The 15,845-nt window shown below is 40.5% G+C and overlaps 2 protein-coding genes across 7 annotated transcripts in view; both read right to left on the reverse strand.

Annotated features, from left to right (window-relative positions):
* Window positions 1-17: 17 nt before the first annotated feature.
* On the reverse strand, window positions 18-12,592 carry UEVLD (UEV and lactate/malate dehyrogenase domains). 6 transcript variants are annotated; one of them, XM_039707197.1, is made up of 12 exons: window positions 12,455-12,592; window positions 10,739-10,823; window positions 10,044-10,106; window positions 9,161-9,324; window positions 8,179-8,314; window positions 7,627-7,748; window positions 6,877-6,982; window positions 5,016-5,186; window positions 4,095-4,268; window positions 3,723-3,807; window positions 2,971-3,094; window positions 18-1,664 (listed from the first exon to the last, which is right to left on the reverse strand). In XM_039707197.1, the coding sequence occupies exons 1-12, from the start codon at window positions 12,494-12,496 to the stop codon at window positions 1,500-1,502; spliced, it is 1,437 nt and encodes a 478-aa protein (XP_039563131.1). In that variant the 5' UTR covers window positions 12,497-12,592; the 3' UTR covers window positions 18-1,499. The 6 variants fall into 6 exon arrangements, with proteins under 6 accessions (XP_039563131.1, XP_039563130.1, XP_039563129.1 ...); XM_039707196.1 differs by having other exon boundaries at window positions 9,161-9,327; XM_039707195.1 differs by lacking the exon at window positions 12,455-12,592 and adding an exon at window positions 12,157-12,438.
* SPTY2D1 (SPT2 chromatin protein domain containing 1) overlaps window positions 10,071-15,845 on the reverse strand; it is a 25,388-nt gene continuing 19,613 nt past the window's right edge. Inside the window, exons 7-8 of the transcript XR_005627245.1 lie at window positions 10,739-10,823; window positions 10,071-10,106 (exon numbers count right to left, since the gene is read on the reverse strand). The gene's annotated coding sequence lies outside the window, so the exon portion shown is untranslated. The remainder of the gene's footprint in view (window positions 10,107-10,738; window positions 10,824-15,845) is intronic.

The raw sequence follows: 15,845 nt of genomic DNA on the forward strand, positions 1-15,845 counted from the left end.
AAAACCTTAAATTCATATTTTTTTTTTTTTACAAAGTAAGTGAAGAAAACCAAACCCCAAAGTGCAGCTTTTAAAAAATATAGCAGCAAAGTTGGTTACCTGCAGCCATCACTAATTTTGCCCCATTATTTACCACTATAGAGAAAGACATTTGGGTATTAAAAAAAAAAAAGGTCTGAATTATTGAAGGTTTTTTTCTTCTATGTTTAATCCAGATCTGAGATCAGCATACACTCAGAACTCTCTGCGTGTCTGGCTCTTTGTGAGATGGAACTGGAAGGCACAAAGGATCAGATCTTTTGCTCTGCCATAGATCCTACTTTTCCTCAGAACAAATTTCCAACAATATTTGGAAAATTTCCAACCAGCCGCCTCTCAAAGTGTAAACACAGAATGACATTCCTGAGCTGCACACAGCAGGAGTGGAGCCCAAGTCCCCTGTGCCTGCCATGTGATGCTGAGGTATAATCAATCAGGAGTAACACAGTCTTGTGCCAGTAGTAAATCCAGAGGTTAGAACCCAAAAATCCCCTTGATCTACAAAACCATCTGTTTTTTACCTACAAATCCACATCCTGCTTTTCCATCACATCCCTGGCCTCCAGGAAGGAGGGTACAGGTTCTGTTGCCTTCTCCTGAGGCTGATGTAAAGCTCCCAGCCAGCTTTGGTTTGACGTCTGAATGTGCAGATACTCCTGTGCCGTTTAACTGCTGGATTTTATCTTTTATCTTTATTTGAAGCCCAGCTCCTGCTCCTCCCGTTCAGGAAGAGCCCCTGTTCCAGTGCTGCCCGTGTGTAGTGAGAACTGCAGGTGCTTCAGTGCTCTGAATATCCTCATGAAATAAAAGCAAGCAGGTCATGATTGGAGTATTTCAGACATGATAAAGTGTGAACAGAAATCCATAGCCAATAGTTCAGGTTTGAAGGATACTGTGAACACCACGTTCCCCTTAGTAAATAGCAAAATACCAGGAGTCCATTGACATAAGAGCATCGACAGCCATGGAAGATGGAGCTGTGGAATTGCATCCCCAGTGCCTGTGGAGCTGCAGTGTGACTGTACCCTAAACAAGCCTCAGATACAGCATTTGAAAGCTGTGAGGAAAGGTTCAAGTGGGCTCTGCATGCTGGAGTTTCTGCAGAGCTGGGTAAGCCCCTCTCTTTTGCCTTGTAAAGAGGTGCAAAAAGCTAAGAATAACCCAGGAATCAGGCTATAACTGGCAGCCAAAACCCACAGGCAAGTGGCACCTGAATTTAGGTAAAACATTCTTGCGTGTTACCTGCCTCATTTTGGCTACCAAAAGTGCACTTGTCGAAGAAAATATTGCCATACAGTGTGGTATTAAATTATTTAAACCTAAACTGAGAAAGCACTTTTGGAAAGTAAAGGAACAAAGCTTCCTGCTTTCTACAGAAATCCCTATATACAAAGCAACCTCTTCTGCCTTGCAGATCTCCAGCTTCAGTGAGCAGGCACAGAGGCTTCCCTTGGGCTTCCTTACAGTTTCAGCTGCTGCTGCAGGTCATGAATTGAGCCTGCACTGCTCTGCAGTTTCTCTTGCACCAGTGGGTCTTCCTCCAGTCTGACCATTTCAATCACTCCACTGGCTCCAAGAACACACGGGAGACTTAAGAACACTTCACTGTTTATATTGCAGCACCCCTGAAACAAGACACAAAGAACACTGTCACATACAGTTACTTATTTCTGCTGCAACTACACAAAAGTGTACAATTACACAAAATTACTTGATTATTTTAATTAAGCAGGGATATTCCAACATATGGCATGTTTGGATAGGTCAAATTCTATTAATTTTAGATACTGTGCAGTGAGTTACTGTATAGAAATGGTAAAATATTACCATGAAGATAAAAATTTGTGAACCAGGCCACAATTGGGGGATTTTTCCAAAATAGATAGATGTCTATAATGCAGACAAAGTTTCTACCACTAAACACCAATTCTTTGCTAGAACAAGCAGGGACACTTCATAGTACAGTATCAGTTCTTTTAGGACTGAACAAAGTAAATTAAATAATGCAGCCTAAGAACGGTGGAAAATGTCTCAAATATTGATCCCATACAGATTCTGCAGAAGAATTTATCAAACTTGTATCCCTATAATTCAAGTTTACATTGTAGATTGTGTTTATTTTTGTAATCTGGGACATTTTCCATTCTGTAGATACTTTAAGAGACTTGTGATTCCTCTGTATCTATATTTAGTTCAGGAATGATTAAAAACTTCACTTGAAACATAATGATTTAATTAGGTATGTGCTTGCACTCAATAAAATAAGCAGCCAGCTGAACTTCCCTGTACAGGAACAAGCAAATTGTCCTTCTGAAGGCTCTAAACTAAAGCGACAAATAAATGTTTCTACATGGGTTTTCTCATCATATGGAATGACCTAATGCTTTAGTGAAGCTTCTTAGAGAAACTTCAAACAAAATTCAGTCTACAATTTTAAATTAACTATTGCTTCATAATCTTTTCCTCTTAAGGAAAGTACTAAGTAGTAAAAAAGCAGCTGTTTCAAACTTAATCAAATAAAATGCTGGCAGAAAATGCATTTTGCACTTTCAGAAAAGATACAAAACTCTTTTGGCTCCTAAAAAAGCCTACATTTAATACTAAGTACTCTGGAACTACAATTCACTTTTTATTTGCCAAACCCAGCCATTCTAGGGGTGCTGGGCAGCAACCTTAAATGTATTTTCTCTTTGGACTTGTATTTTTATGAGAATAATCCAGTTTTACTATTGCTTTCAGGTTAAAACAGTATGTGATTTTTGCTCATTTTTGGACTTGAACTGAGAGCTGTTATTGGAAGAAAGTAATGGCAGCAGCACTACTTCAGAACACTGAGATGTCTGTGCTGCTAGAATTAATGGACATATCTGCATATCTGGTATAAATAATATAATTACAGTGCCAACCAAAAGGTATTAATAACACATTTACCTTTGCCAGAGTGGATACAGAATGAACCTTTCTTTTATCTTTCAGAATGCTGTCAGCCAAATCAGCAACTGAGAGCCCAACAGACCAAGATCTCTGACCTTTTCCCTTCAGGACTTCCATAGCTCTACACATAAACCAGGAAAAGAAGAAAAACGTGATGCTGAGATTGTAATTATTTTTGTTTTGGTTTTTATGTAAAACCCAAAATACAGGTTTAAGTGTACCTTATCAGGTAAAGTGTACTATAAAAATATGATTGTCTGTGTTGGAAAACAACACAATATAATAAAAATTTGTTGAAAATAATTTCTTTACAATAATTTTTCTCTATACTTGTAACAATTATCTTTTCTGTCAAGAGGTGTAACTGATAATTAAGTCAGTTAAATTCATCCAGACTGGTGCTTGACTTGGAAGAAAATGCTTCCAACACAACCTCTGAGAAAAGTGGGCCAGAAGTCTTGTCCAGTATTTGTTTTAAATACACAATCAAACAGCTCTGATATTCTGCTGTATATTGTGGTCTCTTTACATTGCCACAGGCACAATGTCAGTAAGAACTTCAGAAAAACAGTGGCCATATACAGATCCATAAAAGTGAATGACAACTTGACCTACAATTTCCTATAAATTCAATGTATGAACATTTTAGAGGAAGCTTCCCCCACTTCATAAAGAGCTGAAGAACATGTAAACACCAAGTGCCTAAACATGAAGGAAAAAAAATATAAAAAGGGTTATAATGGTGCTACCTGTTAGCCACCTTTTCCCTTGAGTTACGAGCAGCCATTGCTTCTGTTTGATTTGCAGCTACATTACAGCTGGTCCATGATGGTACTAAAGAGAAACAACCAAAAAAAAAAAGCATTTGAGGTTGTTGTTTGTTTTGGTTTTTTTTGTTATTTCCTGTGACAAATGGCAAATTCTTTTGCTGCTACTCCAGGTCTACAGATTTGGCACCCCACAACTGCATTACTTAAAGCCATTATTATGAGAATTTACCACTCTTCTTATTGCTTTTCTCATTATCTTCATTACTTTTCTCAATTATTCATTCATTATTCAGTTACTCAGGCACTGCCAGGACATTACATGCTCATGCTCATAAAAAAGCATTACTTTACCTTTGTCTTCCCCTTGTTCACCAATAACCCAGGCATCTTTTGCCAGCACCTCTGCTTTCAAAAGGTTGGTCAGAATGTACCGAAATCTCTCTGAATCGAGGTTGGCACCAACTCCAATTACTCTGCTTTTGGGAAATGAGCTCAGCTTCCACGACACAAATGTCATTACTTCAACTAAATGTCAAAGAAAAAATAATGTTGTCAATGAAGGACCACTCAAAATTCAACTCAACTGCAACTTTTGAATCATCATTATGAAAAACTCTGGACTTATTTACTTTAGAAAAGGCATAAGCATGTAAGAACACATTGGTAGTTTATTTCAACCTAAAACACAAAGTTGAGTGGGGAAGAAGTGAAAAAATAAGAACAATAATGGTAAGAGAGTAGGAAGAGCTGTCTTCAATGCATTACAGGACAGAGGCTTACACTTCTTTCCTTTTCCTAAGCTTTTGTTTTGTCTTAGTTCACAGTACCACTGGCCTGGAAATTTAAACCTTCCACCAAAATCTAGCTGCAATATTTACTATTAATGCTATACTTTGTATCTGAGTAGCCTGTGTGATTATATGGCACATAACCCACATGGATCTATCCTTCCTGCAAGGAGAAATGTGCACATAAAACTCACAACTGACAAGACAACAGCCAATGGATGCTAATGATGTAGACACAGGTTGAAACTATGCACAGAAACATACAGAAATACATACCTGTTAACCAAAACAAAGTACATTATTTTCTTTTATCTTGTAACAGTAAAGAAAAAACAGTGTCCTGCTCAAAGCTGAAAAGGAAAACATCTTTCAGAGTAGCAAGAATTTGTGACTGACCAGGTGTATTCAGCAGTAACATATTGTTAAAACAGGCAAGAGAAGCAGCCAGGTGAGGGGCAGAAGCTTATGCAAAGTACCAGCATACCTGGATGAGAAGCAACAAGGAGAATGGCATTCTGACTGTAGTGGGACACTGCTGGAATAATTCCTCTGAACAAATCCACATTGCTTTGTATGACATCAAGGTAAGTCTGAGCATTACCCAGAGAATTAACTGTAAGCACCACTACTTTGGAATCAGCTGAAGCAGAAAAATCTGAAAATAGAAAGAAATTAAATTTTGAAATTTATGTCATTCTACTGAGTTTTGGATGCAAAACCAAGAGCTGTTCTAAAGGCTGAACTACAGCATCCAGCTTAATTAGGGATTCTTTGCCTCCTGTCTCCCTCCTATCCCCCAGTGTGCAATTTAGGGCACTTCCACAGCACCCATAAAACACAGCTCTCCCACAGAGCTACTTTCCTGTTTTATAGGTGTCAAACAAAAAAGGTAGACTACAATTTGTCCAAGGTTACAGAGCAGAGACCAGAAGACATCTAGACAGCTTTGACAGATAAACTTTTCCAAGTTTTCTTGTCAAGAAAGAAAAAAAAAAACAGTGAAAAGGCTCCTTAACTTTTATTCCAACTGTTAAAGAAGGGGAAAGATTTACTCCTTTATCTGAGGCTTCTTCTATAATTTTTGATCTTATACCTTAATATAAGGGCATGTAGACAACTATGAAAAGCACTCCAAAAGTCTCTTTATTAACTCAAATAAAAGACAAATTATACTTATTAGCCCAAAGAAACACACAACCACACTTGCTGCAGGAATTTATAAGTCAAAGCTGCCTTGAGCAGGTATCTCTGAATATCTGAGTGCCACACAGGTGATCAGCCTGGACAGAGAAAGAGGATGATTTGTCTGTTGCACCACTTTTGGAACCAGCTGAAGCCAAAGCAGAGGTCTAATGCACTGACAAATTAAAACCATACTAAGCAGGATATAATTAATACTAGCTTGCCCCAAAATTAGATATAAACATACTAAAATAGCAGGTGACAGTGTACCAGCATTTTGCAGTATTGTAACACTACCAAGCTTCTTGTACCACAGCTAAATGCAAACATACAGCAGGCAACCAGAGAGGCACAAACAGATCTGTGGTGCAGTTGCACAACCAGGGTTCAGGCAAAAAGGTGTGCTAGCAGTAAAACCTGCAAGATAAGATCAAAGAATGTACAGCAGGCAATGCCAGGTGCAGAATAAGCCACAAAGATGCTTGGTGGAACCAGAACTAGTCCCTGTCCCCAAAGTAAGATAAATGAAAAGAGAAGCATAAGAAAACCCCTCATTTAATCTTGCAAAGGGTGCAAGGAACATGGGAACATGACACATAAGCAAGGAAGAATGTTACTCAATTCATCTCCAGCTTTCCCTGTGGAAAAACTTCTCATGGCCTCAACCTCTGCAACCATCAAAGGCTATAACTAATCACTAATTAAAGAGACATGGCACTGACTCTGTTGATTTGTATGCTCACAGCTGACTGAGGACAAAGTTATTAAGAACTCATTGTTTGAGTATGCAGTGATAGAGATCAAGGACTCACTATGGGCCATGTGCATGTTTAATGAACATCCAGCTAGAAAAGCAGCACTTGGAAGCACACCTTTATTTGTCAGCCTTTTGAACACTGCTTTCACAGCCTTCACTAATTCCTATGCAAATATTTTCCCCCTTCCCTCCCTCCCTCTGCCCATGACAAAAAGTTCTAGCTTGGCTTCTCTGTATTTCTGCATGAGTCCAATTTCAGCATTAGCTTCTTACCTGCAAGTATAGACTTTTGAAAAAAGACAGCCTATGTGCCACTGTATCTCCCCAGGTGTCCTGCTCTTGTTAAAATGAGCACAAGCACACACAGTGTAGCACCCACTCCTGTTCCAGCAAAAACATCTCATACCTTTGCTGATCTCCACATCTGGCACAGCAAAAATCTCCAAATCCATGGTCCCTCCTTTTGCTGCACCTTCAGAAAGGTCCAAAAGAACCACCTTGTCTGCAATATCCTGTATGAATAAAAATAATACAGATCAATAATAAACCAAAACAAAACTTGTCCATGTGGGAGTGAGGAATAAAAACCAAAATTCCTCCCATTTCATTGTTTGCTGTACTGTGTACAAATCAAACAAAATTATTGGTCAAAATTACAGCCAAATTACAAGGAAAAGGACTTAGTTTTGTGAGGTTTTTGTTTGTTTTGTAATGTGTTTTTTCCAGTTAGACTTCCTAAAATATCTCTAGGAAGTCAAAAATTACTGTTACTGTTGCTAAAAACTACTGTTAAAAAATACTGTTACTGTTGTATCTAACACACAGCTGAGATGAAGTACAGCCCATCTACAGTCCATCCTTTTCCAGGGAACTAGGAGATCCCAGCTGGAAGAGGCTACTGCTGAGACAAGAATCCTTCAGGGATTTTCAAAGTAAGTGAATTCAATACTCAACCCTGTGAATTAAAAATGCTGACTGAGAAACCAGGGCAGCAAACTAACACCTCTGCATGTCCCTGAGTTAACTGAAGAGACAAATGACCTATGCAGTGACAGTTGTTAAAACTGAGGAGATATTCCTTAGTGTCAGATATTAAGAACTAGATTGGAATCCTCTTTCTTAAACAGGCCTCTTGCTATTTTTAATCATTATGTACCTTTGCTGCAACTGCTAGTACACATGCAATGCCAAGATCTCCAGCTCCAACAACAGTAATTTTGTTAAAACATCCTTCATTTCTGCTTCCAGTTTTACTCCTCGATTTCATGTCAGTCTCTCCTGCAATTAAAAGAAAACCACAAACTTGGGTGCTGGTCCACACTGTACCAATACAAGTATTGCTGCTTCCTAAAGGATCATGGTTGTGCCAGAGTTCAATCAAGTTACATGGACTTTTTCAAAACAGCAGTCAAGACTGACCACAGAAAATCCATCACAACTTGCAAGGCGTAAAACAAATATTCCTCTCTAGACAGGAATGGTTTTTTTCACTAAGTAGAAATACACAAGTGTGACAACAGCAAGAAGTTAAACACTAATACCACAAAACCAGCACTCCCTTTGCTGCTGTTACAGGTGTGCATACAGACCATGGTCATAAAATTTGTAAAATATAAACCATGTAGGTTTCTTTGTGACATCAAGTAATGACAATAAATGAATATATTTTATAAAAACATTAGAAATGAGTCCATGAAAACATCCCCACCTTCAGTAATCTTTGCAATATAGGAGAGAAGTTCTGATTGCCTGGCTGCATCAGAAGATGACAGTGAGTACAAAGGGAGTTCTTCCTCAAACTTTGCAATCATTTCCTTGATTAATCCAATGACAGTTGATTTAGGCTGAAATACAGCAGACAAACAGAAGACAAAACAGCTGAACAGCTATTTCATGTAGTGCTATCAGCTATGAACTGCCAGAGCCATACAAAATTTAATCAAATTGTAAGTACTGACACTCTTAACATTCACACAAACACCTAAGGGTAAGAAAACCATCACTTTGAGAAGATACTTTCCAAACAGGAGCATGAGGAATTTAACAAAAGGAATTTGAAAATCGAAATTACCAGTGCTAGGAGTTTTTGAAGGCATCCACTGAATATATGGAAGCCTTTGATATGGCCACATCCAGTATTATAAAAGGGACAAATCCTAGCTAAAGAGAAGTTACTTCAGTGTTCTTAGATGAGCTCAACTCTCCAGAGTTCTGGCATTTCAGTCCTCCTCCAGGTAAAACACACTGTGAAGTCAGCAGGAGTTCCCTTAGGAATTTCTGTATTAATAATGTAAAACACAGCCCATTCATTTACAAAAGCTGGCATTCACTGAATAACTTTTACTGGCCTGGCAGTCATATTTAAATGAGTAGTTTAATACAGTGCATAAAATCATTTAGCAACAGCACTGACTTCTGAATCTCTGTGCTGTTTCAGAGTTCTGCCAAAAGAGACATACCCAAAAGGCAGAAACTTACACTGAACTTTCCTGAGGGACACTCAGCTGGTCTCACTATTCACAGCAATAAAGCATCAGGAGGCTTACATTGCTTTGTGAAGAATCAGTCCCTTTTTTCATTAGAATTAATTCCAAGTGTCTTTGCAAGCCTCAAACTGCCTGAAAGCTCCAGATGATACCCTGCAGTATTCCCAAGAGCTTCCCTCCCCTGTCAGCCACGCCACCTCTTACATGGCTCCAGTTCTGCAGGTAGGGCAAATAAATCCTGCCCCGTGCATCCACGTGTTTCCCCACTGCAATGCCCATGTTTGCAGTCGGCTTCAGGAAGCAAATGGGGGGAGCAAAGGGATGAGAATCCAGGATCCACAGGCGAACAGGTATGTTATAGGAATTACCTGCTAAAATAAGAGCCATTATTAACTTCTGCACTGACAAGAGGCACTCAAAACCAGTCGTGTGTGATGTAATTCACACGTGGTGGTAACAAAGGAAAAAAGCCTGACAGAGCACTTCCAGATTCACACTGGAAAATATTTCTATTACTTAGGCTAATTAATAAAACCAGACCAACTTGAAATGCTACTTATTGTGCCTTTCTTAATATAAAGGTCTGTTGCTCATTTTGCTTCCCAGGGTCCTCTCTCAGCCACCGTGTCCCCTTTTCCCAGCAAAGAAAGGTTTCATGCACACATTTCATACCTATTTTATGACTTCACACCTAGTGCAAAAAAGCATCTATAAAGAGCTTTGCAGCAGACTTCAAATGCTTTAAGTTGAAAACAAAAACATTGCCTACAAGTTATTTTTGGACACTGACTATACAAGTGTAGGTCTTAGAGAGTTCACACAAGCTCCATTAGCATCAAAGAGCTTTCAACATGGTCTCAAACAACAGTAGCTTTTAAATAGTTAATTTACTTATTTAATTAATAGCACCTTATTTCAGCATCTGTGCACTTGTTTGTGCAGTAGAAGTGACTTCTGCCAATTCAAACAAAGTATTTTCTAGTCCCCTTTGGAGACACTGCACAGTGAACTCTTAAGAGGCAGCACCCAACACATTCTACATTTAGAGTGATAACTATTATGGTCAATTACATTTGATTTATCTTACCATATTTCACTGGAACAGTGCCACTAAAATTCAGGAGGTCCTTCTGGGATCCATCCTTGAAGGCTGAAATTAAAAATACAGTTAATAAGAAATAACTCCTTTCAAATCTAGCATAGCAATCCCATCCACAACTACAAATATACAACAGTGATTTTTCTTTAGAAATCAAATACACTGCTTCTGAAAGAACTAAGGCTAGAATATTACTAAGGCCACTCCCTACCTTTTAAAATATTTCCTCAATGAAATTTTAACAAAAATTGCATTGGTACAACCAAGCATATCATTAGACTGAAAACCCTTTGTCCTGGGTAATTCTGATGTTGTGGGAATTTCCAGTCAGGCTGATGGATTCTGGAAGGCACACTCTGTAACCTAAAGCCATCAAAATACTTTCAATACAATAATGAAATATGGGGGAAATGGTGTTACATATAAATAATTTAAAGTATCAATCTTCTATAATTACTGACAAGTTGAAGTAAGATGAAGTAAATGAGTTGCTAAGGTTTTTATATGTGTGCATGCTTGGAAGGGCATTCAGGAACAGCAACGTGGCATGAAAAATTTTACTGCAAGTCAACATAAAGACAGGAACATAACAGAAATATATTCACATTCTATTACACACAGTCTGCATTTGTGGCAAGTAAGAATCCCCACAAATAGTTCAGAGAAAGTGTATCACTTCTTACTGTACGTGTTCATGGAGAACATGAAATTGGGGTAGGTCTTGCTAACATCCTTCAGCTCTTCTATGGTCAGGTCTCTGAACTTGTACTGCAAAGAGGGAGACAAAGAGAAGGAAAAAAGTTTCACTTCAAAGGCTTCTGTAGAGAGATAGGGAAAAGGACACTATAGAAGGCAGAAACACAAGAAGGGGAAAGTAATAATTACTTTCATTATTATAAATAGTTTTGATGTGAAATAAATTATCAAAAAGAATTGATTACAGAAGCTTTGGAGCTATTGCAGGTCTGCTGTTGAAATTCCAATCATCACCCCTTATATACCATTTCTTTCCCCATGAGCAGAAGTTTACTAAAACTTAGTCTCCTCTGCACACATTAAAAAGAATACCAAAATTTGAACCTCTTAGGAAAGTAAGGTTATTTTCTTACTGACACAGTTAAACTCAGGTCCACCTGCACACATTTTAGAAGAGTTTACTAACATGTCACTTTCCACAAACATGTCAAATATGTAAGAAATTAGCCTCTAGGAATTTTTTTCATTTTTAAGCTGTTCTTGAGAGCTGAGAAAATTAATTGCTGCTGCTTCATTGAGATTGTGCCCAGTCAGTCCAATACCTGAACTTCCAAGAGATTTGCATCCTCCCACATCCCAAAGTTACAAATAATATTTTCCATTTCCTAGATTAGAGTCTCTGCTTCTCCTTTAGGAAACCTGGTGCTGTGTTTTTGGAAACCTTGCCTAAGCAAACAAAACTGCTGCCTGACAGTGCTTAGAGAGCTGCTCACTGCCCTGGAATAATTGACACAAACCAGGAGCTAAAATCGAATTTCTCTTCCGTCTGCTGCCCCAGCACCAATGTGACAGCAATGGGCATGGCACAGTTATTTTCTACTGTCTACAGGAAAACAGAGCTGCTGACAAAAAACACCTTTCAGTCAGCTTCTCCCCATCACTGGAGTCTGCAAAGTCATGCAGAAAAAAAATAAAAAGAATCCAACGTTCCCTAATTATGAATGTCTAACAACCTAGGGCATTTTTCAGAGGCGTTGATACCCTGGTTGTGAAACCAAAGTCATCTTTCCCCAGCTGGCCTCCTTCTACTCATAATACAAAACGAGGCATTCATATCAAGCAGTTTTTGTCCTCTTCTAAAGATCAGGATTTACGGGGTGACTCAGACACAGACCTTCCTCATTTCTCACCCAAAATTATCTGGCATGCCCGAAGCCTAGATACGCTCCCCTGTTTCCCACGAGGGAATTTAAATTAATCAGAGCGATGCTACAACAACGCGCCTGTGCTCCTAAGGCGGGGAGGCGCTAACGCGGGCAATGACACCAAAAAACCCAAAAACACACCAAAAAACCCCCAAAACAAACAAACAAACAAAAAAACCCCACAAAAAACCAAAACCCACCAAACAAAAAACAAAACAACCCCTCAAAACAAACAAACAAAAGTTATGGATTTCCGACGAGTGAAGAGTAAGGTTGCAGTCGTGAGGCACGGCGTGAACCAGACTGATGTAAATTGATGCGTGGCGCAACTTAAAGCTGGGCTGTGTTAGGACAGCGCAGACACCGGGATGCGACGGGACGGCACAGGACGGCCCGGCCCGGGAGTCCCTCGGCAGGCACCCCCAGCACGGCGCTGCCATCCCGGCTCGGCCGGGCCCGGCGCTCCCCTCAGCGCCCGCTCCCCCCGGCCCCGCGCACCTTGCCCAGCTGCCGGCGCAGCGCCTCCTCGGCCAGCGCCATGGCGGCGCGCGCCGCTTCCCGGCGGGCCCCGCGCCCGGCAGCGCCGCCCCTCAGGGAGGCGGGCTGGGCTCGGCCGGGAGCGCCTGGGGAGGCTCGGGGCTTTGCAGTACCCTTGTGAAGCGTCTGGGAGCGGGGAGGCTTATAAGCGCTTGGTGACCGTCTGGGCTGGGTGCTATTTCCAGCCGCCATGGTGTTGCGAAATGTGAAATGTGTCGAGATTGTCTTAAGCCAGGATCTTCTTTGATGCAAGATCATTGTATACTTTCAAGGCTAATTAGATGAAGAGGCAGCAGCCAGCGTCCAGTCAAGGACAGTCGTTGCAAACAAGCTTTAAGTTTACAGTAAATCAAGGTGTTGTTCATAGACTCACAAACTGTGGTGAGTTGGAAGAGACGCCCCAGGAGCATGGAGTCCAGCTCCTGGCCCTGCTCAGGACAGCCCAGGAGGCACACCCTGTGCCTGAGAGCAGTGTCCGAATGCTTCTGGAACTCTGGCAGGCTGGTGCTGTGGCCACTGCCCTGCAGAGCTGTTCCGTGCCCAACCACCCTCAGGGCGAAGAACCCTTTCCCGATACCCAACCTGAACCTCCCCTGACCACGGCATGCCATGTCCCCCACGCCTGTCACTGGTCACCACAGAACGACATCAGTCTCTGCCCCCTGCTTCCCCTCAGGAGGAAGCTGTAGACTGCAATGACATCTCCTCTCCACAAGCCAAGTGACCTCACCCACTTCTACAGCTTCCCCTCCAGGCCCTCCAACAGCCTTGTGACCACACACGGATTTTTAGGGATGTGGGGATTTCTTCCCTTTGTGTTGACAGTATCAAAACTGATTTGCAACTTTATGGAATTACATGTACGTAAATACAAACCTGACATGAATTTATTTCACTACATTAGTCTATTATTTTTTAAGCCGCCCTACAACATAGCAGAGAGACTGGAAAACTGCCTTTTGGAAAGTGGGCTGTGCAAGTCTGATGGCCAATTCAGTGGAAAACACAGCTGGACTTATCCAGCAAGGTTAATGATGACAAATGCCAGTTCTATCCCCTTAACTGACCAGAAAACTGACAGAACAGGACAGACCAAGCATGATAGTAGCATGTTTTTACAAGGAGCAAGATACTGAGCAAGCTCATACAATTTTTTTGCTCCCTCACTTGAGGCCACTGATACAAGGCCAGAAGCAGACAGTAACTAAGAGCACAGTTGTTGATACAGCCATAGCAGAAAATAATTAGGTTTAGAACAACCTCCATTAAGCTTCTCCATCATACATAATGCTTAATGCTACTGATTCTGCTTCTGTGCTGAAGTTGTGTGTGATGTAATGAAGAATGTTACAGCTTCAATGTTCAGTTTGGAAAGTAGCACAAGATCAGTCCTTCAGGAACTGGCATTGCAGATTCCAGCAAGTGCTACACATCATTTGCCCAGCAAGCATAGTACATCTTCAGTTAAACTGCTACAGAATGACCAGCATGAACATTTATCTAAACCTTTTAAGTGATAGTTTGAAAATAATTTTGTTTTACAAAGGTCCTAGCATAGACTCATGTTTGAGAATAAAACATTCCTTTTAAATCTTAAATCTCAAGCATCTAATTTTTTCTTATTATTTCACAGTAAAAACAACTGGGAAATAATAATAGTCTGATAGATATTTACAGTTATTACTAAGTTTGATGTTTGGAAACATTTTAAAAATCTGTGTTCATACATAACCAAAACAATCCTAGCAACCAGGGCAGTGACCACATCCCCATGGCAGTGACACACTGCTGCTGGTAGTAGTGTTTCTATTTAAGACTTACAAGTCACCCTTGACTAAGCTTGCACCCAAACTACAGATGCAAATTTCTTGGTACTCACTGTTCCAGCTCATTTCAATTCCAAGCTGGGTCTGTGCCCTCTGACTCAAAATCTTCTCTAAACATAATTTGCAATGAATAACTCTGTATTACATCAACAGAGTATTGCCAACTAATCTCTAGGTAATTAAACATCTTGCTAGCAGGCTAACACGCAGCCTTGCTACTCCATGTATCCTCTAGTAGTTCCTCTGCCCCCATCACTGGGAACACTCTTTTAAGTGAAGCCATAGAATTTTGCATGTATTCTCACCAAACAAGCTGTAGAAATTCTCTCAAACTGGGATTTATCAAGCAATACATCCAGCTCTTTTATTATTACAACTCCTCATTGCATAAAAGGTTACACTATGTATTAAAAACCAGCATTTTGCCAGCAGTACAGATCTTCCTGACTGAGATGTTTTATTTAAGATTTGGTAGAAAAGATGGTTAATGAAACAGAAAATAGACTGCAATTTCTCAAGTGCTAAGGGAGAGGGCAAAGCAAAATGATAGTCTTGGGGTGACATGGATCTTGTCTTGCAGCATAAAACTTTGGAATTTTATTCAGCTCTACACAAGAGGAAAATGACATTTCTACAGCCTCAAACTTTCATTCTTTAAGTACTAGTCTTATTATTCTGCTTGCCTGTGAACATCCTGTATCTGTACAGTTGCTAGCTAAGAGAAAAGTCAGGGGAAATTATTCTCAACAACAGGAAACTACTATCCAGGAAGCATTTTAAAGGATTTTCTCCAGTGGAGAAAATCATACAATGCTATGAGTTGTCTAAATTAACTTCAGAGTAATGGAATGGAAATTACAAGTTCAACTCGTAAATATTACATGCTAAGGGAAAAATTTGCACTTCTAAAATAGACTCAAGTGATCATCCCAGATACCAGAGACTGGGGAATAATTGCAGACCAACCACAGCACAACTGGCAGGAACAAGCTTCCCAATGAAACCCAAGCCACCTCCAGCCCTGGGAATATCATGACTAAGAGCATTATTTATCTCAATGCTCCCCTTTGTTCTGAACAACCAGCAAGTCACCCATGTGTATGATCTACACTGGGACCATTTTGTATGTCATAACAATCACTTCCAAAGCACCAACTAACCAACCAAGGCTGGATTTCAGCCAGCAGCTATGAGGTACATCAGCCCTCATTGCCAACTGTAAAAATAGTGAAGAGACTTTCCACAAAAGCGTTATATTGTGCTGCCAGCTTCAGCATCTCACACTGCTTGTAAACAGGGCTCCCCATAGCCCTGGGCCACGTCAGGCTCTGTGCACTGCCATTGCCACATTCCCTGTGTACACAGCTGGCAAACAGAAGCCAGGCTAATAAGGGGGTTGCTGGCTCCCTCCTTTTGGCTGGGGAAGAGGGTGGTAACAGCAGCACATCCCTCTGCCTGAACTCCCAGCATTCACCAGGACCAGGTGGGACCAGGTGCCTGTCTACATATCATTTACAGTCACATTT

The sequence above is a fragment of the Passer montanus genome, unplaced genomic scaffold (assembly GCF_014805655.1).
Source record: "Passer montanus isolate IOZ18808 unplaced genomic scaffold, ASM1480565v1 scaffold2, whole genome shotgun sequence".
NCBI classification, from domain to species: domain Eukaryota; kingdom Metazoa; phylum Chordata; class Aves; order Passeriformes; family Passeridae; genus Passer; species Passer montanus.